The following is a 26395-nucleotide window of genomic DNA, read 5'->3' on the forward strand; positions in this document are numbered from 1 at the left end:
ATTAGTTGTGTAACATAGATCATTAATATGTCTTATCTGCATAATATGCTTATGTGATATACTTGTTATTAGAATGTATCCCTTCGGACTCTTGTGTTGGCAGTTGCACTTCTTCCCTCAGCTGGGGCTCAGTCACCTGGGGCCCAGAGAAGGGAGAGGTCAGGCTTGTCTTTCACATGTCCCTGGTGTTATGCAGAATATCAGAAAGGGAAGAGGACAGGAGGGAACAATGTCTTCATATGTGAAATTGTTTACCTATTCTTAAACAATGTGAAGGGATAGCGTGAATAATGGGGAACCAATTACTTGTCTCCACAATGTCTGTGCACAAGTCACTCCCTCCTTTGGCATTGGGGGATATGTGTGGTAGTGTCTGGAACCATTGTATGGCATCGCTGATGTTGCACTTATTCTGAGATAGTGTATGACCTAGAGGCTCACTACCCTCAGTGAGCTTGTGCAGGAGTGGGGTCAAGAAGGGGTTTTACTTGAGATGGGAGTATCTGGAGTTGACAATTGAGTTATGCCATTGGATGAGTTGGTGTTTTTGTGCTATGAAGTACCAGGAACGAGACTAGAACCTCGTCTCAGGGGCCAAACTGAACGATAATTTATAGCGAATGCTATCTGGCTACGGGATACTTCTTTCTCATTTTAAAAGTCTCACCTTGTGACCCGTTCAAAATATCTGTGGTTTGTTATGTCGACTAGGGGGTGGATCTTTGCTATAAAAGATCTCAGTAGCCTTTGTCTCGCCGTTCTCAACGGATCATCAGAAACGGTGATTCGTCAACAAGCCATTGCTATTGCAAAGCTCTCACTATTAAAGATTTAGTTTAAGTATAACTGTGACTTGTGTGATAAGTTTGTCTCTCCTCATTTGATAGTAAAGAAATGAACCACCACAACCTCTACCCACACAGAGCAGCTGAAGGGTTTCTCTCCTGTGTGAACCCGCTGGTGAGACTGAAGATACTTAAGACAAATTAAACTTTTTCTGCAGAAAAACTAAATGTTTTACTTGCAATTGCTTACATTTTATAACCTGGAAGAGGTGAGACCAGCACACTGTCGAAAAAAGGAATAAATCCAAAACTGAGCCTTGAATGGAAAATCAAGATGTTTATTAGAACATGATGCCCAAAAAAATCATAGTGCAAGAAAGGTTTAGAAAAACAAAAAACAGGTCATCCTCAGTGTAAATCGTTGGCACACAAAGTTCCTCATCCGTGTCCTAGTCAATCATAACAGTACTGCAATTTAACTAGGTTGCCTAAAACCGTAGTAAACATTTCCCAGACAAGAGATATTATGCATTGTCACATTATTAGTCATCTACCTTCATAACAGCACAAGACTGTTTTACAGAATCTTCATTTTCTTTGCTTGGATGCTCCCAAACCTGCAAAAGTTGTTCCGACACTTTGCCCACAGGACTTCCATTATATCAGCAACATGTACAGTTGAAGTCAGAAGTTTAGACCTTAGCCAAATACATTTCAACTCAGTTTTTCACAATTCCTGACATTTAATCTTAGTAAAAAGTCCCTGTCTTAGGTCAGCTAGGATCACCACTTTATTTTAAGAATGTGAAATGTCAGAATAACAGTAGAGAGAATGATTTATTTCAGCTTGTATTTCTTTCATCACATTCCCAGTCGGTCAAAAGTTTACATACACTCAATTACTATTTGGTAGCATTGCCTTTAAATTGTTTAACTTGGGTCAAACGGTTTGGATAGCCTTCCACAAGCTTCCCACAATAAGTTGGGTGAATTTTGGCCCATTCCTCATGACAGAGCTGGTGAAACTGAGTCAGGTTTGTAGGCCTCCTTGCTCGCACACGCTTTTTCAATTCTGCCCACAAATGTTCTATAGGATTGAGGTCAGGGCTTTGTGATGGCCACTCCAATACCCTGACTTTGTTGTCATTAAGCCATTTTGCCACAATTTTGGAAGTATGCTTGGGGTCATTTTACATTTGGAAGACCCATTTGCGACCAAGCTTTAACTTCTTGACTGATGTCTTGAGATGTTGCTTCAATATATCCACATAATTGTCCTACCTCATGATGCCATCTATTTTGTGAAGTGCACCAGTCTCTCCTGCAGAAAAGCACCCCCAAAACATGATGCTGCCACCCCCGTGGTTCATGGTTGGGATGGTGTTCTTCAACTTGCAAGCCTCCCCCTTTTTCCTCCAAACATAACAATGGTCATTATGGCAAAATAGCTCAATTTTTGTTTCATCAAGCCAGAGGACATTTCCCCAAAAAGTACGATCTTTGTCCCCATGTGCAGTTGCAAACCGTAGTCTGGTTTTTTTACGACGGTTTTGGAGCAGTGGTTTCTTCTTTGCTGAGCGGCCTTTCAGGTTATGTCGATATAAGACTCGTTTTACTGTGGATATAGATACTTTTGTACCAGTTTCCTCCAGCATCTTCACAAGGCCTTTTGCTGTTGTTCTGGGATTGATTTGCACTTTTCGCACCAAAGTACGTTCATCTCTAGAAGACAGAACGCGTCTCCTTCCTGAGCGGTATGACGGCTGCGTGGTCCCATGGTGTTTATACTAGCGTACTATTGTTTGTACAGATGAACGTGGTACCTTCAGGAGTTTGGAAATTGCTCCCAAGGATGAACCAGACTTGTGGAGGTCCATAATGTTTTTTACTGAGGTCTAGGCTGATTTCTTTTGATTTTACCACTGAAATACATCCACAAGTACACTTTCAATTGACTCAAATTATGTCAATTAGCCTATCAGCCATGACATCATTTTCTGGAATTTTCCAAGCTGTTTAAAGGCACAGTCAATTTAGTGTATGTAAACTTCTGACCCACTGGAATTAAGTGAAATAATCTGTCTGTAAACAATTGTTGGAAAAATTGTGTGTCATGCACAAAGTAGATGTCCTAACCGACTTGCCAAAACTATAGTTTGTTAACAAGAAATTTGTGGAGTGGTTAAAAAACAAGTTTTAATGACTCCAACCTAAGTGTATGTAAACATCTAACTTCAACTGTAGCTGCATCTATCCAAATTAAAAACTTAAGTCCACTGTAAACGCTATGTGTATTATAAGAAATCAAGATGTTTTTGTAATTTGCATAATGCTGGAACTGTTACAAAATGATAGCCAACTTCATGGAAAAATCAAAACTAAAGGGAATTACTATTTCATATACGATAAATAATACTATAAATTAGAGCACATTGAGAAATGGTTGGAGCTCAAGTCAATTCATGTAAGGAACATAATAGTCTACTGGTAAGAAAATAAAACATAATAAAAAATATATATTGTATAATTACTGTTAATTTACTGGTGTGATTGTTCAAGGATGCCATTTTGAAAAGTAATGTTTAAGCAAAGTCTTACAGTATTTTTGTTGTATTGCACAAACAAATTGCACTACACAGGGAAAAATTGATGGTGTGTTCATAAAACCATGGTCCAGTCTACTCACTTGAATTCCTAGTATACAAAACAGTTTGAACAAAAAGCTAGGTCAATGGAAGTGTTGCTTGACTTTTACTGTGGTCAAACAGCTAAAGTGGGGTGCCTGAACAGTACAAATACAGCCCTGTACAGAAAAAAATGATTGTGTGTGCATATTTGGTTAGTAGAGAACCTACTGACTATTTTCCACATCACTTAAGCTGAGACAGGTAATAAAGTTTATTCGCTACAGTCTAATATGTATTCCATATATGTATTCCATATTCAGTAAATTGAAATGGCGGCTATGGAGGGGGAAGAGTTAAAAGCCAGCAACACTTCATATGACCTAGCTTTTTGTTCAAACTCATCTGCTTTGTATTCTCGGGACTATAGTGAGTAGCCTGGACCCTGATTTTATGAAGACACAATCAATAGTTTTTCCTGTGCAGTGCAATATTTGTATACAGAAACGTGTTATTTATTTGACCTTGGAACATGTTTTAAAACCCAATTAATGCAAATCTCACTTAAATTTGAACAAAAATGAATCATTATTATTGTTTAGGCAATCCTTTTTTATATGCTATGACTTAAATACAGGTTATTTACATTTTTCTACTATTACGTGGGGGACTTTTTATTTCATGACCCCGAAGTGCTTACTTAGTGTTGCTGACGAGAGGCTGGTTCTGCATCCTACTGGATGAGTCAAAAAAGTCAGCAATATACTGGCCTTTTTCTTACAATTGTTTATTTCACAAAAACACGTTTTCAGAGGAAATTTTTACAAAAATAATGTGTGCAAGATAATTCATATTTCAAAATGTCATACATGGGCCTTTGCGAGATGTCATTTTACTAGACTGGTTGGCTTGGAGGAGTGTTTTTCCTAAAGAGAGGTAGTATGTTTTATATTACTACTACTACTACTACTAATAATAGTAGTAACAATCACTGTTTGTATTGTTCATATATTTCTTGCAGCACTTTTGAAATAATAAATGGTACACATTATTAGATACACATACAAAATATTTTGTTTTAATTCCATTCCTTTTGTTATAAGACTACTCCTAAACTGTAAATAACAAATAGCCCAATACAGACAAAATGTGTTCAGTCAAAATGTGAAGGTAGAATTATTCACAAATAACTGTGTTCGTGGTATACTCAGTGACAATACAATCTCCAGCACTAGAGCACCAGAATAGTTTCTCTCTAGGTGAATTCTAAGAATGTGCTTCGCAGCAAACCTCTCCCCACACTGTATGTAGTATCCGGTGTGACGAATGAGATTACTTGAGTCCACAAACCACTTTTCACACAGTGGGCTGAGGATGAGTGATAAACAACTTCAATGACAAGAGTTACAAAAACACTAATTCAAAAGTGTATGGAATACTTTTTGGATGATCAACTCCTTCAGTCGAGCCCCCAATTCATTTTTTTGTTCAAGCTGGGCTGTAGCACGTTTGGGTATGCTTTCACTCACTGAAAAGTGGTTGGTAAAATACTTTCTTCTCCATCGTGGACACTGATGTGTCTCTTGAGGTGATTGGCCGATATGAAAGTCTTTTCACACTGTGGGCATCGGAACTGCTTGCATCCTTTATGTATGCTAAGGTGCACTTTGAGTGAGCCTGACTGGGCGAAGCGCTTGCCGCAGTGGCTGCAGCCGTAGCGTCTCTCCCCCGTGTGAACGCTCTGGTGTCGCTTGAGGTTGCTGGAGTCGGAGAAGCGCTTCCCGCACTGCATGCAGCTGAACGGCTTCTCCCCGGTGTGAACCCTAAGGTGTGTCTTGAGGTTCTTCAGACACGCCAAAGTCTTACCACAGAAACTACAAATGAACCGGTTACCTGCTGTGCCGTCTTGGTTGTAATTCACAGCGTCGTTATTATGACTGTCATGGGAGACCCAACCATCCGTCATTACCAAGGCATTGGATCCAGTCTCCATGCCTTTTCGCACAGTCATGTGAGGCTCATCTGAGGGCAACGGCACCCTCTGTCTATTGTCTCTGTAAGCTACAGGTTGTTTGTGCTCAGTTATGGAGCGACTCACCTTGTTCATCGAAAAGGGAAAACTATTCTCTGACTCAGAATTAAGAGGTACAACATCCACATGAGAGTAAGAGCACTCAGGAAGATCAGCCCCAGGACCCTGGGTGCTAAGGGTCCCAAGTTGTCTGGGGGGCTCAAACATCATACAATCAAAGCCTGCATGGTCAAGTATTCCATCACCATCTTCCAATGCTGGGGTTTGAGATATTTTGTTCACACTCATATTTTCATTTGATTCTGGCAAGAGGCTGTTGTCTGTTTCACCACTCACCCATATACAAGAGCTGGCGTTCTCCTGTTTGCTGATTGATTGAGCAGCCTCTGTGTCGATGTTGGAATGCCTTTCTCCTCCAACACGGGGATTTAAAGCTCCTACAACATCAACAACACAGTGTGTGAATCACTGAACTGGATGCTCATGAAGGTAATGAAATACTACACATCAGTCAAAAGATATGAGCAATTTCTGAGAAATGTATTAGTATAAATCTAGTCTAGTCTATATGAAAGCCAAAAATATTGCCATGAAATCTATTGTACTTATAATTAAATCAATTTATGAATTGTACGCAGTACAGTCTAACATTATTGCAATCATTTTACATGACAGTATTCATGTATCATGTTTTTTCCCAAAAGGCATAATGAAGACACTTTTTTAAGCCCGTCTCCCATTTAATTACCGGTACTCAGTCTCTCTCGTTGGTCATGATTGTCCCAGGCTTCTTCCCGCCTCTCCTCTTTGATGGTAGGTGATTTGGACTCATCCAACGCTGCAGGCTGTTGGACAAAAGGTTGGGTAAAATCAATTGGGATGCAAGATATAATTAAGCAATAAGGCACGAGGGGGTGTGGTATATGACCAATATACCACGGCTAAAGGCTGTTCTTATGTGCGACGCATCGTGGAGTGCCTGGACACAGCCCTTAGCCGTGGTATATTGGCCATATACCACAAACCCCCGAGGTGCCTTATTGCTATTATAAACTGGTTACCAACGTAATTAGCGCAGTAAAACTAAAAGTTTTGTTATACCCATGGTATACAGTCTGATATACCATGGCTGTCAGCCAATCAGCATTCAGGGCTGGGACCACAGTTAAAACTAGGAAAAATGCTCTGTACAGTCACAGTCATAAAGACAGCTGAAAAAAAGATATAACACAAGAACACTAACAGAACAGTAAACAGGTAAAACAGGATCACTTTGATTACAAAATTACCACTAGCATGGGTGGGCTATATGTCATATTTACATTCAGACCTAGGGTGTGTTGATAACCACTGAAATATTAGGCTGCCCTTTCTGAAACAAGTGTGGACAAATGCTTACCTTTCCATAGGCGGAAATCCCAGGGGGGACGGGGGGGGGACGACCCCCCCATCCTGGGAAAAATATGATTTGTCCCCCCCAATATATCACTGTAAACATGGTCATCAGGCAACAGAGGGCACACAGACAGCAGAGGTGGGGACAGATGGGCAGGGACAGACTGGCAAAGACAAGGAGTCTCAGGTAAGTTTGTTGAGTCGTTGTTTGGCAACATTATGAAAGGTTCTCAATTATTTATTTTTTTGACTTGTAAAATAGGGACATAATTGGAAAATGACATGGATACCCCCACTCTCAACTGAAACTGGTGACTGAACTAAGATTTGTTTAAGGCAATGTTATTGCTGTTGTGATTGGGTAGTTTTGGGTAGCGGTAGTTAGGAGTACGGCAAACACCTTATTTCATTTCTAGGAGACAGACTGTGAGGCAGTGAGGGTGGTGAAAGGGAAAGGGCCAGGGAGAGAGACTTCAGAGGACAGTGTCACAGCCATGGCAGGACCAGGTGTCAACCTTGTTGCCAGCAGCACCAGTATAGAGGACAGTGGCACAGCCACGGCAGGACCAGGTGTTAACCTTGTTGCCATCTGCACCAGTATAGGGGACAGTGGCACAGCATTGTCCAGTTACCTCAGTGATGACACAAAACCAAATCAGTCACACCCACAATTTATAGAACCGCAAACTCTTGCCAACAGAGTGTTGACGTTTCAAGAGAGATGGTTTTGCGATTTCCCCTGGCTACATTATAATCAATCAATAAAAAGGAGTTTTGTGTTTTCAGTGGAGCCAAGGGTTTTCATGCCAGCCATCTTTTGGCCAAAGAGCGGATGCTGCCTTCATTAGTGCAGGATTTAGGAACTGGAGAAAAGCCTTTGTAAAATTCACAGCCCATCAAAACTGCCAAACCCACCGCCACTGTGTAACTATAACAGCACACCAGCTAAATCCAATCAATGTCCAGTTATCCAGCGCGTGGAAACGACGAAAGCTACCTTGCACTGTATGAGAAAGCAACAACATTGATTGAATCCATTGAGACACACTCAAGACGATTTGCTGGCAAAGCAGTGTATCACTATAGGGCAGAATAGTTTTAAGTGTTGGATGGTGTGGAGGTTCCGTTTGGCCACCATTTTGACCAGGACAGTCTAAACATTCTGCAAAAGTTGGAAAGAGTGCTTCTCACGGGGGAGTTGGATGAGTCTCTAGATCAGTACCCAGAGCTGAACATTGATTCTCTTTCAGTGCAGTTGCCTCTCTTTCGCAACAAATACCCCTGTAGCAGAAGTTGAGAGGCAGCAGAGGTCCTCAGGAGGCTTCCAGTGCAGGTGCAGGGGTTGGTTGACCAAGTTGAGGTGCTGATCAGAATTTTGTCTGTAATGTACATAAAGACAGGCTGGACAGTCTTGAGGGAAAATATCTGCCATCAATTTGTTGGATCCATTGAAACCCTCAAACATATGTTAGGTTGTTTTGTTCAGTAGTGTGTATAGCAGTGGTTCTCAACCTTTTTTGAGTACTGGAACCCCTGCATATTTTGAGGAAAGGCAGGCAAGGTTTTGAGTGGTCCTCCTCAGGGACCTCCACCCTCTCTATATTATATGTAAAGTTAGTGGAATCCTTGTGCTGCTGAATACGTTCATTACACTTTTTTATTTCATGGACCCCTTGCCATAACACCAGGGACCCCTAGGGGTCCACCTACCCTGTTTGAGAACCCCTGGTGTATAGTATATTTGTTATTTTGTTTAGTAGTTTTTAGTACATGACAGTACACTTACTAATTATTTATTTTATTTTATTTAAAATTGCATACTTTGTGTGACATACTTGTCAATAGCTGTTGTTTGAAGAGTTGAGACACTGACTGAACAATAACTAAGTATTTCTGAAGGATATTTTTGTTGATTTGTTTGGGTTTTTCATTTAAGTAGTTATTTTGCTTTTAGAACTGAACTTATTCTGAGTGCTTTGTTATTGTAAAGATGTTGTAATAGACTCAAACCAGTGGCACATATTTAATGACTATATAAATGAATCAGAAAAAGTTAAATAAAAAGGTCCGTTCAGTGCGGAGACCAACTTTGTGATGGTTCTCAATGGAGATTATTTGAGATTAGATCGCATCATGTTCATTGTATTTATGAAACCTGCACCCATACAGTGTACAGTACCATTACCACCTACTGGCCTTGCTTGGTATTGCTGGTTGTAAATACAAATACCTGCATACATACTGGATTGATAAGGAACACTGCTATAACTATTATTAGTAGTAGTATTATAATGATTTAAACATTTTAACAAGTTGGGACAACCCTTCAGTTAACTACTGTACCTATCAATTATCCAGTAGTAGTAGTAATTATGATGTGTTACAGCACTACTTTTGGTGTCCCCCTCAGGAATTGCTCTTGAGAGAATGTCATGTAATTGTCCCCTCCAAAGTTGATACCAGATTTTCGCCCCTGTACCTTTCTCTGTGTGGTAGTCTGTCCAGTATCACCTGAGGACTTTCCGTCCCTAAACAGGCTGGTGACCAACTGGGAATCAACTCCTCTCCGACAATGTACCTCGCCTAAAATTAGAAGACAAGGGAAATTGTTTACATTCACACACAACACACTTTATCAATGGTGTCTTGATAAGTTGGTTTCTAAAATGATGTACCCTATAAATGTAGTTAGTATGCGTTCTATTGGAACCGGCGAATCTTACCGACTGATGTCCTTCTCGATTCCATGCCAAAGTGAGTTCGAGAACGACTGTGCGCGAGGATTGAGCCTCCCATTCCCGCTCTCGGAGTACTCGCACGAGACACTTTCAGCTCCATCATCCGTAGTTTTCTCCTCAACGCTTCATTCTCCTTCTGCCCTTGAGATATCTCCAAATGCAGGACCGCATAGCCATTGTCAACAAGCTCGCAGATTTCAGCCACGGCCGCGTTAGCTAAAACCTCCATGATGGAGGCTAGCTGAGTGTGAAAAGCAACATCATTTGCCATTATTTGACCGAAAATGGCCTTCGAATAAGTAATTGTTAATGAATCTGTAGTGTAGAAGCAAAAGGCTGTTGAAAAGTACAGATAGATGCAGACACCTCGAAATCAAATTTGGTGTAGTTCACTAAAAAGTAAACAGAGGACCACCAGCGTAGGTCGCCTTTTCTTCTTATTTGATGAGGTTTAATGGCAGCTGGCATCCAATAAATGTTGCATTACCGCCACCTACTAGACTGGAGTACGACTCCCTAATACTTTGCTTGAAAAAAATCAATAAATAAATACCTTATCTACACCACTCACAAAAAAAATCTAATAATAAAAAAGTAACACCACGAAACTCCACTATTTAAATATATTTAGTCCTACCTCACACCCTGTAACTCTTCTGATGTCAAGTCTTGTACCCAAATACCTCTCTGCAGCTGCCAACACAACCTCAATTTTCTGCGACTTACATTCCATCCCTGCAGTACAGTTGATAACCATTTCAATAAATGCTAAAAATCAAATCTTACTGACATATATCAAATACAGTGCCACTGACACGCCCGCTACCAAAACCTGCGGGCTCTCCTTCACTGCAGCCAAAGTGAGTAAAACATTTAAATGTGTTAACCCTCTGCAGGCCCAGACGGCATCCCCGGCCGTGTCCCCAGAGCATGCGCAGACCAGCTGGCTGGTGTGTTTACGGACATATTCAATCAATCCTTATCCCAGTCTGCTGTTCCCACATGCTTCAAGAGGGCCACCATTGTTCCTGTTCCCAAGAAAGCTAAGGTAACTGAGCTAAATGACTTCCGCCCTGTAGCACTCACTTCCGTCATCATGAAGTGCTTTGAGAGACTAGTCAAGGACCATATCACCTCCACCCTACCTGCCACCCTAGAACCACTCAAATTTGCATATTAGCTATTTCCTCCATCGCGACCCAGTTGAAGAGCTTGTGATCTTCATGCAGAACCAAAGCATCATGCGCCTTCAGAAAAGCACCCTTCAGCCTCAGAAGATGCCCTTCTATAGGCATGCAGCCATAGAGTCGAGAGATTGGGGTAGATATTTGGTTAACTGTAACTCTAAGTAATTTGGCGTCAAGATTATCTGTACCAGGTGACTTGTCACCCGAAAGAGACAACCGCATCCTTTCTACCTTCCCTTTCTACTTGATGAAATTCAAACATGCAATGCCTCTCCTTCAAGATACAATCTTTTATAAGGGTATATGACATGGAGCCATCAGTTGGAATCATAGCATTCCTCAACTTGTCCACTTTGCCTGTAAAATATTCATGAAAGTAGTTTGTGATGTCATATGGTTTTGTAATAAATATACCTTCTGATTCAACAAAAGAGGCAGATATGTTCAAATTCCTACCCATAATAGTGTTCAACGCTCTCCACAGTTTTTCCCATCACCTTTTACTTCATACATTTTGTGCTGATAGAATCCCTTCTTCTTTCCTGTATTTAGCTTAGTCACAAGATTTCTTAATTTACAAAAACTTTGCTTAAAAAACAGAGGGACAGATTTATCTGCTACTTTTTTTTGGCATCATAGCGTTGAATCATTAAATTTCTCAGCTCATCATCAATCCTTGACGCACCGTTTGACCTCATAGTGCATTTTCTTAAAGCGGCATGTTAATCAGCTATACTCATAAATAATTTCATAAACATACTTTGTGACATTTCAGGATCATCCTTACTACTCACTTCCAACCATTGCACATTCTTAGTCTCATCCACAAATTAGTCCCAATTGAACCCTCTGTATTTTAGTTTTCCTAGTGAGTGCAACCAAGTTATGAACACTGCAACCTAGTGCCACTGATACAGCTTTAGAACAATGTTCAACCATGTTAGTAAAAATGTGATCAATACAAGTAGATCATGTGATACTGGACTTATTAGTGAACATTCTGTTTGGTAATGTCATAACTTGGGTCAGGTTACATACATTGGCAACAGAAATAGGTTTCTTTCTCATTGGACAGTTGGTATTCAAAAAAATCTATATTCATATCTCCCAAAAAATATATTTCCAAATTTCATGAGATACCTTATCCAACATTTTGCAAATTACATTACAAGATATTTCACATCAGCACTAGGTGGCCTATAGCAGCAACCAATTAGTATAGGTTTCAAATGTGGTAAATGCACTGTAACGTCTGCTTCCAACTCACACTTTTCATACACATACACAGCTCACTTTCACAGCTCACTTTCCAGCTCACACTCTCAAACACAAAGATCCCCTGAACGTAGCACACTCTCCTGATCCCAATCACCTGAATTCTGATCCCCTGTTCACACACCTGTATGTCATTATCACACACTAATTAGTTCAGTTCTTTGCATCCCATCATTGTGAGGCATTGTTTGTTTTTGACACACTTCTATTTGGAGCGCTGGTTTAACTGTAATGTACTTCTCCAGTGTATGATAGTTTTTGCCTGCCTCACTAACGATGCCTTTCACCTATTCCCTGAATGTACTTTAGCCTATCGGATTTCCTGTTATCTACCTATTGCCTGATCTCCCGGATGACGTTACTAGTGTTAGTGTTTATATATTGGAGAGTCGAGACCAAATCACGGACGCTGGACAGAGTGGATTTCAGTTGTAACAAAAGACAGTTTTAATGAGTCAAAGATATCTTGTCCCGCAGTTTTACGTGCACGGATCTAGTTCATACAACTCGGCAAGGAGTCAGGTGAAAAAGAGGCCTTATACAAAGGTTACATTCATTTTTATACATAGAATAAAGTAGGTGGAGTCTTGTCGTTTTGGTCTTCTGACTGGTCACAAAGGGTTGGAGGCGGGCCTTGCTCTAGCCAGAGCGGGCCCCATTGATGCACAGCAAAGTCCTGTTCTCTGAGCTCCCGACCAGTAGAGGGGGTGAGATGTGTGTTTGTACTAGGAGATGTTTGTGTCAGGGGTTCGTGAGGTAGAGGGGCAGTTTTTATGGCTGGGTGTATGTGTTCATGCGATGGAATGTCTTTGTTTCCTGGGGTCGGGAGACAACCAAGCTGAGGGGATAGTTTTAGGGGGGTAGTTTTATTGCTGGCTGTGTGAGCTAGTTCCTGTTTTAGCAAGGGTACGTAAGATGACTTGAGTCAGGCGGTTTAGCTTAGCGCTGTATAATATATGAGCTATGCGTATGAATATTTATATAACACTAGCCTTTTCCCTGCATGTACTGTTGCCTTTTTTGGACCCACTGTGTATGACTTTCTGCCTGCCCCTGGACTCAACTACCTGCCTCCTCCTGTGGTCCTTTACAATAAACACCTGCTGCGTCCTGTGCGTGAAACCAGCTCTCTGTCTCCCATCGTGTTCATTACATGCACCGTTACCCACAGCGCCTCTAATCCATTCAACATAAAGTCTTGATGTTGTTTTGCTGTAATATGACTCTGAATGGAAACTGAACCTCCACCCCCATATCTATTTCTGTCCCTCCTGAACAAATTGTATCCATGTACAGAGATCTCAGCATCCTCAAAAGAAGAGTCCAAGTGAGTCTCTGATATTGCCAATACATTAATATTGTTTGACTGCGCTAGACAGCATATTTTATGAATTTTGTTCCTTGAACTACATATATTCAAGTGAGCAATTAACAGACCTTTCTTTGGTAGATTTCCAGTATTTATATGTCCAAACATGAATCGGCAGTTGGAATCTGAGAGAGCGATACTAAGTGTGTGTGTGGGTCTGGAATGACTTGTGTCGGTCGCTCCTCATAACTTCTTGAGAGGGAGGGTGAAGTCATACCTCAGATATGCTATGTCACCTCGTTCTCTTGCAGCCTTCATAGCTGGTATTAGTTCCTTTCTTATTTGACGGACTGCATCTGAGAAATCCTCATTGATGATGAAGGACCCTTTTTTTTTCATTTTAAAGTTGAGTTTTCTTGTTTTTCAATCAACCAACAAAACACATTCCACATTCACAGATGTGACAGGCTTTAAAAAAAGTAAAAAAATAATACATTTGAAAAAATAAAAATACAATTAAAATGAATGATAGTCAAATAAAAGCATTTATTTTCCTTAATCGATTTATTTTCCTTGGTGCTATATATATATATATATATATACACACACACACACACACACACACACACACACACACACACACACACACACATACGTACTCAAAAACTAAATAAAAATAAAAACACAACACTTGCAGCAGCACTATCAAGGTTCTTATCAGCTATTTCAAGCATTCGCTGAGACGACGGGCCAATAATTTGTTTTTAGGTTTTACAGTACCTTACACAACATGTATCTGCGCATTTCCCTAGTCACCCCGTTCACTCTGTCCAGTTTGAAATATAGTTGAATAGTGGAGACCAGAGTTTATCAAACTTGGGCTGTCTCTTGTGGAGGTCATAAGTGAGCTTTTCAAGAGGAAGAAAGTCAACAATCTGGTCAATCCACATTTTAAATGTAGGAGGGGTATTAGAGGCCCACAATAGAATAATACATTTCTTAGCAAAGTATGTAATAGTCATAAGCAAATTTTCTCTGTCAGGATCAAGAACAAAGTCCTGCTGGGCATTAAGAAGATAGATACACAGGGTCATATCAAACTGTACCTCTAGTATTTTCTGTGCAGCAGTATGTATAGATTGCCAGAATACATGCATATAGGTTCCACTTTCAGAGGTACATCTTTTACAGTTAGGAGACATATCTGTTTTCATTCTATGGAGTCTCAAAGGAGTATTAATAAAATCTGTAAAAAAAAATGTAATTAGATTCTTTCATTTTTACACTGGTAGAGGAGCAGTATACCCTGTCGCAAACCTCCGCCCATAACTCATCACTGATAGTCAGACCAAGGTCCTTTTCCCAGATTATTTTCAAAGGAGTAAAGGAGGAGCTTCCTTTCTCAGAAAGGAGTCTATAGATGTAAGATATGTTGCCTTTAATGGATTGTGCTGTGACAAGAAGGGTTTCAACTTCATTCAACTGAGTTCTAAACCGCCTCTTGGAGGTAAATTAGGAAATTACATGTCTAATTTGAAGATATAAAAAAAATGGGATCTTGGCACATCGAATTCACTGCAGAGCTCTTGAAAGGATTTCAGTGTAGTGGTTTTCTGATGAAATAGGTCTGAAAAGGTCCTGATTCCTAGAGTATGCCAAAGATTAAAGTTGGCATCCCTCAGGGCTTTTGGCAAGTCTGGGTTGCCTACTATAGGCGAGTGAGAACATATTTGGGAGGAAATGCCCAGGTATTTCTTACAGTCCCTCCACGCTAGTAGGGTGCTGTAAATCACAAAGGTTTTGGATATTTTGCCCACTTCACTAAAGTTATTAATGAATATAATTGAGCTTAAGGGCAATGAACCACAGGATTGGGCTTCTATCTGAATCCACGTTGACTCGTCTGTTTGTGATCCATGTTAGCATGTTGCGGATTTGGGCAGACCAGTAGTACAATTGAAGGGAGGGAAGGGCAAGACCACCCTTAGATTCAGGTTTCGATAGAGTGGAAAACTTGATCCTAGGTTTTTTATTGCCCCATATAAATTTGGTGATGCTTTGGTTAGTTGTTTTGAAGAAGGAAACTGGGAGATAGCATGGGAGCATCTGAAATAAGTAGTTCAGTCTAGGGAGGACGTTCATACGGATTACATTAATTCTTCCTACTAAGCTAATTGGGAGGGAGATCCAGGTTTGGAGATCGTTCTTGATTCGATCCAGGAGTGGAAGATAATTTTCCTTAAAAAGGCTATTCAGATCTGGTGTTATGAAGATCCCGAGGTATTGAAACCCCTGTGTTTTCCATTGGAAAGGACAAAGTGTCTTCATAGAGCTGGTGAGTGTAATATTGAGAGGGCAGACAGTGGATTTGTTAAAATTGATCTTATAACCTGAAAACTTGCCATACTGAGCAATTGTGTCTAAAATGAGAGGGAGGGATTTCTCAGGGTTGGATATGTAGAGCAAGACATCATCCGCGTATAGCGAAATCTTGTGCTGCAGGCCGCCTGCAGAAACACCCATAATACTTGGATTGCTCCTTATCAGCTCTGCCAGAGGCTCCGCCCCCGAAAGTAGAGCAGCGGGGACAGCGAGCACCCTTGTCTTCTGCTCCGTTCCAGAGGGAATCTGTCAGAGTTCAGTCCATTAGTAGTCACCATGGCATTTGGATGAGAGTATAGTGATTTGATCCATTTAATAAAATTTGGGCCCATATTGAACTTTTCTAAGACTGAAAACAGAAAGCTCCACTCCATCCTGTCAAACGCCTTCTCAGCATCCAGTGAAGCCAGCAGGACAGGGGTCTTCTGTGCGTTTACTTGATCAATAATATCAAAAAGACGGCGAATGTTATCAGAAGAGTATCTGTCTCTAATAAATCCAGTGGTCCGCTTTTATTATTTTGGGAAGAAGAGTGTTTAGTCTTTTGGCGAGCAATTTGGTAGTTATTTTATAGTCTAAATCCAACCAGCTTATGGGCCGGAAGGACGAGCAGGATAGGGGGTCCTTGTCCTTTTTTAGCAACACTGTAATGCGAGCTGTGTGCATTGAGTCTGGGAGAACTCTGTTTTTGCACAAATCCTCCAGCATTGGCATGAAGATAGGGCTGAGCTGGGGCCAAAAAGCTTTGTAGAACTCTCTGGGGAATCCATCTGGGCCTGGGGACTTATTAGGTGGCATGGAGGTAATTGCCTCCAGGATCTCCTCAGGAGTGAAGGGGGAGTTGAGATCTTCTTGGTCGGTCTCTAATAGTTTAGGTAGCGAGATTCCCTCTAGGAAAGAGTGGAGTTCTGCCTCTGTGTGTTTTCTCTCAGAGGTATATAGTTTGCAGTAAAAATCATGAAAAGTTAAATTGATATTTTTTGGGTCATATGTGACCTCGTCCTCTGCTGTTCGGATAGCCATGATTGTACGCTCTGACTGCTCCTTTTTTAATTGGTAAGCAAGCAATCTACTGGGCCTATTGCTATACTCATGGTATTTCTGTTTAGTAAAGAAAACTTTTTTTTATCTCCCGAGTGTAGTCCAAATTCAGTTTGGCTTTGGCTGCTTTAAGTTGACTCCAGGAGGTGCTGCCTGGGGATTGTTTATATATTTTTTCACAGCATTCCAGCTCCCTCTCAAGATTTAGCCTGTGTGCTTCCATTGCTTTTTCTTAGAGGAAGCATATGCAATTAGATGACCTCTTAGTGTGGCTTTAGCAGCGTCCCACATTGTGGCCGGAGAAACAGGAGAATCTTTATTGTCTTGTGTGTAGTTGTCTATCCATGTAGTTACCAATGTATGGAACGCTTCGTTTGATAGCATGGAGGTGTTGAATTTCCAGCTCTTTGACCTCGGGATGTTTTTGCAGAGGTCAAAGCGGAGGTGGACAAAGGCGTGATCTGAAAGTGCTATGGGTCCGATTGTACAAGTGGCTGAATTTATGAAACTCTTTGGGATAAAAATGTAATCTATACGGGAGTAGGTGTTATGGACATTAGAGTAGTATGTATAGTCCATAGATGAGCTATTAGTCTCTCTCCAGATATCTATCAGTCCCATCTCTTTAGTAAGAGAGTTCAACATCTTTGCAGATCTAGGATTTGTGGTGGGGACTTGAGATGATTTGTCTAGGGTTGGGTTAAGGGTACAATTAAAATCTCCGGCCACCACGCCAAAGGAGACACAATGCTCATTGAACAGGGTTATAATTTTTGACATGAAGGCAGGAGTATCTGTGTTAGGGGCGTATATGTTTAATATAGTAATTGGTTGACCCAGTTATCAAAATAAATCTCCCCTCCGGATCAGATTTGTTTTTGTCAATTATGAATGGAACATTTTTATGGTTAAGTATGGCTGTGCCTCTACTGTTTGATTTGAAAGATGAGAAATACACCTGTCCCACCCAAGCTCTGCGGAGTTTGGCATGTTCAGCATCACAGAGGTGTGTCTCTTGTAATAGCGCGATGTCTGCTTTTTCCTTTTTTAGAGCACATAGTATCATTTTTCGTTTTATTGCATGCCCTAGACCATGGCAGTTCCATGTCAATAGATTTAATAAGGTACTAGTCATCGTCATCGAGCAGTAATCGAACGTTAGTGCAAGTCATCGCTGGGTAAAAGTGGATAGTAATTACAGCTGCGTTCACATAAAAGGAAAATAAATGGTGTACATAAAATAATAATCTCTGAACACCCCAGCCGAGTTCCCAAACAACTCGACACATCCCGTTGGATCTATTACTCCCCCGCAGTCTCAATTCTGTGTTCCGAATAAAACAAAAACCGCGAACAGTTAGCAACGCACAACGTCTCCCACTCCCCACCAAAGAAATGCCTCATCCTCTCCACCCCGCATTGAGTAAATAACACAGTTGCCCTCGTCCAGACCACAGTAAAAGAGGGGAGAAAAATAAAATCAATAGCCCAGCCTACATATACCTCCCCCAAGGGACATAGGGAACCCCAAGTAATAATAGCAACAACAACAAAAAACAGGGAAATAAAAGTTGGCTGAAACATTAGTAGGCCTAGGTTAGGCTATACAGCCCACCCCTCTCAGTTAAAGGAAAATAAATATAAATTGGACGGCTATAATGACATTTAGGGGGTGGGTCTCTGGATATCGGCTATATGTCGTCTTACCTCCTTTAGTAATGGCATTAATCGCATTTAGTCATTGGTCTGTTTCTCATTGGCCAGGATTGTCTTTCAAAAAACGTTTTGCCTCTAAGGGAGTTTTGAAGTGTCGCAAGGCTCCTTGGTGAAGAATCCTGAGCTCGTTTGGGTATTTGAATCCCCTGAAGATGCCTCGGTCAATGGAGTATTTCTTCACTTCGTCAAATTCTTGGCGCTTTCGGCGTATTCCAGCTGACAGGTCCTGGTGTAAAGCGAGTTTGGCGTTTCCCACTGTGATGGTGTTGTTTTTAGCCGCCTGTAGGACTCGTTCCTTGTCGGTGAATCTCAGGAAACGTATGGTAATTGGGCGCGGTGGTTGTCTGGCTGCTGGTGGGGGCCTCAGTGCTCGGTGAGCTCTCTCGAGTTCTATGGGCCTGTCGGTGGACATGTGGAGCCACTCGGGAAGTTAGCCTTGCAGGTAGCGGATCAGTGGCATGTTTCCCTCTTCTTTTTCGCCCAGATTGAATAGAACACAATTATTCCTTCGCCCCCTGTTTTCCAGGTCCTCTGTTTTCTCTTCCAGATGCTCGATTTTCTTTTTAGCATATGCTATTGTTTCCATGGCATCTGTCAATAAGTTTTCCATGGATAGGATTCGCCCCTCTGCCTCGTCCAGGCGCCCCGCGTTTTGTTGTTGATGTCAGGCAAAGCGTTTTCCAGGATTGTCACCTTGCCCCCTATCGCACTGAGCTGAGAGTTAATGGCATCTAATTTAGTATTTATGTCTTCGACAGAGTGCGAGGTTGGCATTCGTTGTGCCTCTTGGGGGAGCGGGTTCTCTTGCTCCTGGCTAATGGCGCTAGTTTTTTCTGAAGCTAGCTTCTTCTTGGAGGCTTTTTCCGTCGCTAATACTCGAGTCCGGGTAAAAATGTCACCTGTAGTGTCGCCTTTTGTAGCCGCCATGACTTTTTCTTACTAAAGCTAAATGAGTTTGAACTTGGAGTGGAGGTAAGATTAGGAATTGGAAACTACTTGTGCGGAGCTCTTAGTTCATGCGGCCATCTCGTCCAAGGGTCACGTGATCCCCCCGATGAAGGACCCTTTAAGACGTTTGGCTTTTTCAAGGACCGCAAGCTTATCCTTAAACCTCAGGAATTTCACTACAATTGGCCTGGGTCTGGTTCCATTGGCACCATCAGTGCCCCCTGGTTTCCCAGACCGGTGAGCACGTTCCAGCTCAACCTGTTGATCCAATTGTAGCTCCTCAGAAAACAGATTTTGAACTTTGTCCTCTGAGTCAGCCCATGTCTCACTTTGGCTCTCCTGGATACCATCTATTACAATATTATTTTTCCTCGATTGTCCATCCAGGTAATCCGCATTCCCAGACATGTTCTGGAGGCCCTCCCTGTCTGTGGTGATTTTATTCCGCATAGAGGAACAGTTTCCGGAAAGTGTATCCTGTGTGGTCTTCAATACATCCACATCCTTTTGTGTGAACTGAAGGCTTGTTTTAATGTCTTGTACATCGTTAGTCAGGTCGTCCAGCCATTTGTTGGTAGACTCCATGATCATTTGTATGATGCTTTTAAAGTTATTTTCCTGCTGAAGTATCTTTTCCTTATAGAAAACGTTCTGCTTCTCCAAGAGTTCACGTACCTGCCCAGCAGAGATGTGATCCTCGTCTTTTTTCGAGGGCATGATAGTACTGATAGTAGGACAAGCCCGCTATTCACTCCGTGAAATGAGAGACACCGGCAGTAGAAAACTCTGGAAATTGGAGGTCCTAAAACTGAGACAAATAAAAGTGTAGCCCTAGCCACAAGGGCTAACCGCTTAGCGTGCTTGGTATCCGGCAATAGTAGACCAGGTTGCCTAGCTTGATTGCTAGCAGCTAGTTTAGCTGCTTCGCCAGTGTAGTACCACCTTGTTTGAGCAAGGATCCTGGGACATATAGCAGCGGTCCTAGCGTTAACGCTAAATGCGTCCCAGGATCCAGATATGAATAGGATGAATAGAATAACAAGCCTTCACTAATACAACAGTCAAAATGCCTAATATAATATATAATAATATAAGGACTACAGTCCATTCTCCAAAATACTGGAAAAGGTGTGATTCATTAGGTTACATTATCAACACAGTAGCTCCAAGCAGAGATAAAAAAATATATGCAATTATGTGGCCATTAAATAACACACAACATCATGGCATATTTAGATAGCGGAATAGACCTAGCCTAAATAAGAAACTGTTTTGCAGCTCAGGTGGTTATTCTAGAGAAGGATCTTCTGTGTCTATCATTCTCACACAAGTAATTTACTGAAGGCCCATCTACTGGTATAACGCCATTATTGAATGCAGATATAAAACAAGCTCTAACGTCTGGGCTGGAGATGCTTGATTGACTTGCCAACTTCGACTAGCTATGTTCGGTTCATGTCCTTTGCAGATGTGGGGCGGCAGGTAGCCTAGTGGTTAGAGCGTTGGGCCAGTAACCGAAAGGTTGCAAGATAGAATCCCCGAGCTGACAAGGTAAAAATCAGTCGTTCTGCCCCTGAACAAGGCAGTTAACTGTTCCTAGGCCGTCACTGTAAATAAGAATTTGTTCTTAACTGACATGCTTTGTTAAATAAAAAATACCACATTACTGACAAAAGTTTAAGTTTCAAAAAGCTTTGTATCCAAGTAAAGGAAGACGTAAGATTTGAATGTGTAAATGTTCATTCATAGTCTTAACATAGATCTGTAAATGTACAAATTCTAATTTTACGTTCCACGTATTGGCTTTTCTTACGATCCGAACAATATGGATTTTCTTATGATCCAAACGATACATATGTTCAACATTTTGGCAGCTATCTCGCTCCACATATCTCGCTCATTGTTCTATCTGTGGCTATACGGACACCCATGGTGCCCAAACTGATGACGTAAATTGTACAGTTGAGAGTTGAGTGGAGACGAACGGATTCGGTTCAGTCAATTCTTCAGTCAGTCGCCTGATGAGTCTAGGTTATGCTGGCTAGCTGGCCACAACAGCAGCAGCTAGTTAAAACCTAAAAGAAAGTGATGTTTATTTTGATGGGTGAGGGATAAATAACTTGTAATATTTTTCACCACCTAGATTTCACTGTGACAGCTTAATCCGGTGTGAATGACTAGTGTGCAATGGTGTTGTATCGAGGTGCTTCCTACTGTTGCTTCCAACTGGGCAGCTGCATCACGTCGCTGGTGGCAGTTAATGTGACCAATTTGTTCCATCCCACTTGATTATATTTCACATATGATAGCAGCCTACACGAGAAACAACTTGTTGTATATTGGCAGTTCTTGACTTGGGCAGGAGCTCACCAGAGCTGAGTACTGGTGTGGTGAGAACTCCATACATTGGAACATGACAATATGAGCAGTGCTGCCAACTAATTTTCAGGGTAAGTTGCTAGAGGCAGGTTTGATTTGTTGCTAAATGACGTTGTGATGCCATTATGTGATAACGTAAAACTGCGTCATTACATATAATACACAATAACGTTACTCAAATTGACTGACCATCTCGGCGAAAAAAATGATTTTACATTTGTTCAGGTACAGACTCCCACTCTTTTCTGTCCTTCTGGCTGTACAATATTGATTGAGACATGTTGATTGATGTTGTAAGTTCTGTTCAAGATCAAACATTCTTGACCAACTATATTCATTGGGTTTGGCTCGTCAGCCAACAATGATTTGCAATTTGCTGAAATTGCTGCAGGCCTTCTGCTGCCGTGCACGCACGAACTGAACACCTGCTGCTGACATCACTCACAATGCACTTTTGCAGCCAGGCACGTGTGTTGTGACTGTGTGTGACAGAGAAATCGTTTTTGTGTCATTTTGAGGGAAAATGCTTGCATTTTAGCATTTGAGTCACTTTTCAAAAGTTCCTAAAAGTCCCAAATACATTTTTAAAAGTAGCTAAATTTGTTGCTAGGTGCTGTTTGAAAAAAAAAGTTTCCAGGGGTAGTCTGAAAAGTTGCTAAATCTAGCAACAAAATTGCTGAGTTGCCATCACTGAATATGAGCTCTTATTTCAAAGAGCGCTCTGTAAACCACACCCCAGTGGACATATCTAGGCATGTTGCACTTGGGAGATGTTTTAGTATTGGGAAAAGCCGCCGTGGTTCTGTGTAGCCTAGTTATGCTAATATATTTTAGACCATTGTGTTGCAGTTAATTTCGCCTTTGATTTAACAAGTCAAATATGTTTGAGTAGTAAATGGCATAACAACAACGAAGGGAAGGGAAAGGAGATACCCTAGTCAGTTGCACAACTGAATGCATTCAACCAAAATGTGTATTCTTTGATAAGATGGGCCTGGCTGAAAATAGAACATTAGTGTGGTACTGTTTATTGCAATTTTATCTTGTGACCAGAACATAACGATTTATTTTTACTCAATTATTTACTCAATTAGAGATTTAAATAAATAGTGTTTCATTAAAAAGATGGGCCTGGCTGACATGAAAAATACATTAAGGTGAAAGGATTCAGAGACACAGAGGCTGATTATATTTCTGCACATCTCTTTATTTACTATGATGGCTGCCAAGGTTAACACAAATGCAGGACATTGAATGCTACCTGAATTGACTCAGAAAACTGACAGTGAATGTCAGAGCAAAAACCAAGCCATGAGGCTGAAGGAATTTTCCGTAGAATTGAATCCATTTTAGAATAAAGCTGTAGCGTAACAAAATGTGAATAAAGTAAAGGGGTCTAAATACTTTCCGAATGCAATGTATGTAGTGGGGTAATAATGTTATATGATTTACTGTTTTATAGTTTGTTTTATGTGTGGTGTAAGTGCCTTAGTGTCAAATACAAAGTTAACTGCAATACACTGGTCTCAAATATATTAGCATAATTATGCTACACAGAACAATGGCGGACCCATTATAAATTGAGAGAGCCTCACAGTGGAGGTGTCATAATACCCATTAAACCTAGCGGTCAAACAGCAAAATGGTTCCAATCGTTCTTCCACCATACATTTTTCCCAGAGGGGATTTAGAAACACTTCAAATAATAAGGGCTGTATTTTGGCATGACGTTTTGATAACCATGTAAATCTCTCACGGACAAGGTGACTTTTATCAATATATTCGTCTCTATTTACTCTCAGATTCAAAAATGCTAATTAGCATCAATGTAGACATCATGCAAGACTACACATCCCTGCAAGGTCCTGCACATCATCTGTAGCCGACACCTTAGTGTCACGCCCTGACCTGAGATATCTCTGTTTTCTTTATATTTTGGTTAGGTCAGGGTGTGACATGGGTGGGTACGTTAGTTTTTGTATTGTCTCAGGATTTTGTATTGTCTAGGGTTTTTGTATGTCTAGGGTTTTGTAGGTCTAGGTGATTTGTATGTTTATGGGTGGCCTGATATGGTTCCCAATCAGAGGCAGCTGTTTATCATTGTCTCTGATTGGGGATCATATTTAGGTAGCCATTTCCCTATGGTGTTTGTGGGATCTTATTCTATGTTTAGTTGCCTGTCTTCACTATTTGTATAGCTTCACGTTTCGTTCGTTTTGTTGTTTTGTTAGTTTGTTCAGTGTTCTTTAATAAAAGAAGAATGTACGCATACAACGCTGCACCTTGGTCCAATCTCTATGACGAACGTGACAGAAGATCCCACCATAAAAAGACCAAGCAGCGTGTTCAAGAGGAGTGGACATCTTGGGCCCGGGAGAAAGATGAGTGGAGGACATCCTGGGCCTGGGAGGATGTAATGGCAGGGGACATGACCCTGCTATGGAAGCAGGTGGAGATAGCGCAGGAGGAACGGCGATGATAAGAGGGAACACGGCTAGCACGGAAGCCCGTAATTTTGTTCATGTTCATAATGTTCATAAACCAATTCAATTAAACTACTCAGTCTGCTAATCAGGATTTGTAAGATACTGATTGAAATGAAACAGACGGAGGCCCAGCTAAAATAGTCAAGAAGGTTTATTCACGAGAGCGCTGGTCTGTTGTACAAAACCATTCATTTTATACTGGCTTCTTACGCACATACTTTCACACACAAACATTAGGTATCCAACGCACACACTGTCCTGCTACCCAGCTGACAAAGATTAGGGGAGTCCGTGAGAATCACTCCCCGTCCTCCCTCAAGATAGGGAGACCCTGGGAAGTACTCTCACTGGCCCTCAGCCAAGGTCGGCACCGAATCTTGCTCAGACAGTCTGTTTTTAAGATACTATGATAGACATTGTTACAGTTGTATTGTTTTACCCTAATCCTGACTAAAACTACACACATAATTTATTATAATTTTAGTGACTATTAATCAATTTCATACAATTATATGGCTTCAGGGTGGAATATTCTAGTCATTCATTTAAACCTATAAATTCCATCAACAGTATGCACAGCCCAGTGCGTCCTGTGCTAGTGCCCCGCACTTGCCGGGTTCAAGTGAGCATCCAGCCAGGACGCATTGTGCCAGCTCTACGCTCCAGACCTCCAGTGCGCCTCCACAGCCCAGTACGTCCTGTTCCTGCTCCTCGAACTCACCCTGAGGTGTGTTTCCCCAGCCCGGTACCACCAGTGCCGGCACCACGCATTAGACCTCCAGTGCGCCTCCACAGTCCAGTACGTCCTGTGTCTTCTCCCCACACTCGCCCTGAGGTGCGTGTCATCAGCCCGGTACCCCCAGTACCGGTCCCACGCATCAGGCTTCCAATGTGCCTCCACAGTCCAGAGCTTCCGGCGACAGTTCCCAGTACAGAGCTTCCGGGCGACAGTTCCCAGTCCAGAGATTCCGGGCGACAGTTCCCAGTCCAGAGCTTCCGGTGACAGTTCCAAGCCCAGAGCTACCGGCGACAGTTCCCAGTCCAGAGCTTCCGGCGACGGGCCACAGTCCGGAACCTCCAACGACGGTCCCCAGTCCGGAGCCTCCAGCGACGAACCCCAGTCCGGAGCCTCCAGCGACGGTCCCCAGTCTGGAGCCTCCAGCGAAGGTCCCCAGTCCAGGGCCTCCAGCGACGGTCTCCAGTCTGGGGCCTCCAGCGAAGATCCCCAGTCCGGGGCCTCCAGCGACGGTCTCCAGTCCGGGGTCTACACAGACGGTTCCCAGTCCGGGGCCTCCGGCGATGATCCACAGTCCAGAGCCTCCGTCCGGTTCTACAAAGGAGGAGGGATCAGCGTAAAGAGGGGGAGGGGGGGGGTCCAGAACCAGAGCCGCCGCAGAGTGTAGATGCCCACCCAGACCCTCCCCTATAGGTTCAGGTTTGCGGCCGGGAGTCCGCACCTTTGGGGGGGTACTGTCACGCCCTGACCTGAGATATCTCTGTTTTCTTTATATTTTGGTTAGGTCAGGGTGTGACGCTAGTTTTTGTATTGTCTAGAGGTTTTCTATTGTCTAGGGGTTTTGTATGTCTAGGGTTTTGTAGGTCTAGGTGATTTGTATGTTTAGGGTGGCCTGAGGGATGGCTTTATTTGGATTTCATGTCACGAACATACACACAATAGTCCAAATTGGTGAAGTGAAATGAAAAAAAAAACTTGTTTCAAAAAATTCAAAATAATTACAAATTGAAAAGTGGTTGGTGCATTTGTATTTACCCCCTTTGCTATGAAGCCACTAAATAAGATCTGGTGCAACCAATTACCTTCAGAAGTCACATAATTAGTTAGAATGCACACAGGTGGACTTTATTTAAGTGTCACATGATCTGCCACATGATCTCAGTAGAAATACACAAGGGGCAACATCAAGCAAGTGGCACCATGAAGACCAAGGAGCTCTCCAAACAGGTCAGGGACAAAGTTGTAGAGAAGTACAGATCAGGGTTGGGTTATAAAAACAAATCTTAAACTTTGAACATCCCACAGAGCACCATTAAATCCATTATTAAAAAATTGAAAGAATATAGCACCACAACAAACCTC

General features: G+C 41.9%; 1 protein-coding gene across 2 annotated transcripts; it reads right to left on the reverse strand.

Moving 5' to 3' along the window:
- Positions 1-1107: 1107 nt before the first annotated feature.
- On the reverse strand, positions 1108-10065 carry LOC109899971 (zinc finger protein 616-like). 2 transcript variants are annotated; one of them, XM_031835342.1, is made up of 5 exons: positions 9560-10027; positions 9316-9419; positions 6841-8215; positions 6190-6286; positions 4507-5878 (listed from the first exon to the last, which is right to left on the reverse strand). In XM_031835342.1, the coding sequence occupies exons 3-5, from the start codon at positions 6943-6945 to the stop codon at positions 4935-4937; spliced, it is 1146 nt and encodes a 381-aa protein (XP_031691202.1). In that variant the 5' UTR covers positions 6946-8215; positions 9316-9419; positions 9560-10027; the 3' UTR covers positions 4507-4934. The 2 variants fall into 2 exon arrangements, with proteins under 2 accessions (XP_031691201.1, XP_031691202.1); XM_031835341.1 differs by lacking the exon at positions 6841-8215 and having other exon boundaries at positions 1108-5878; positions 9560-10065.
- Positions 10066-26395: the final 16330 nt, after the last annotated feature.

This window comes from Oncorhynchus kisutch, linkage group LG11 (genome assembly GCF_002021735.2).
Source record: "Oncorhynchus kisutch isolate 150728-3 linkage group LG11, Okis_V2, whole genome shotgun sequence".
Lineage (NCBI taxonomy): Eukaryota > Metazoa > Chordata > Actinopteri > Salmoniformes > Salmonidae > Oncorhynchus > Oncorhynchus kisutch.

Excerpts from the sequence above, each read along its gene's own strand:
- LOC109899971 (XM_031835341.1), bottom strand. The coding sequence starts at position 9,845 with ATGGCAAATGATGTTGCTTTTCACACTCAGCTAGCCTCCATCATGGAG. Across the intron at positions 6,287-9,315 it reads AGACTACCACACAGAGAAAG|CCTGCAGCGTTGGATGAGTC; the intron begins GTACAGGGGCGA and ends TTTGTCCAACAG. Across the intron at positions 5,879-6,189 it reads ACGAGAGAGACTGAGTACCG|GAGCTTTAAATCCCCGTGTT; the intron begins GTAATTAAATGG and ends TTGATGTTGTAG.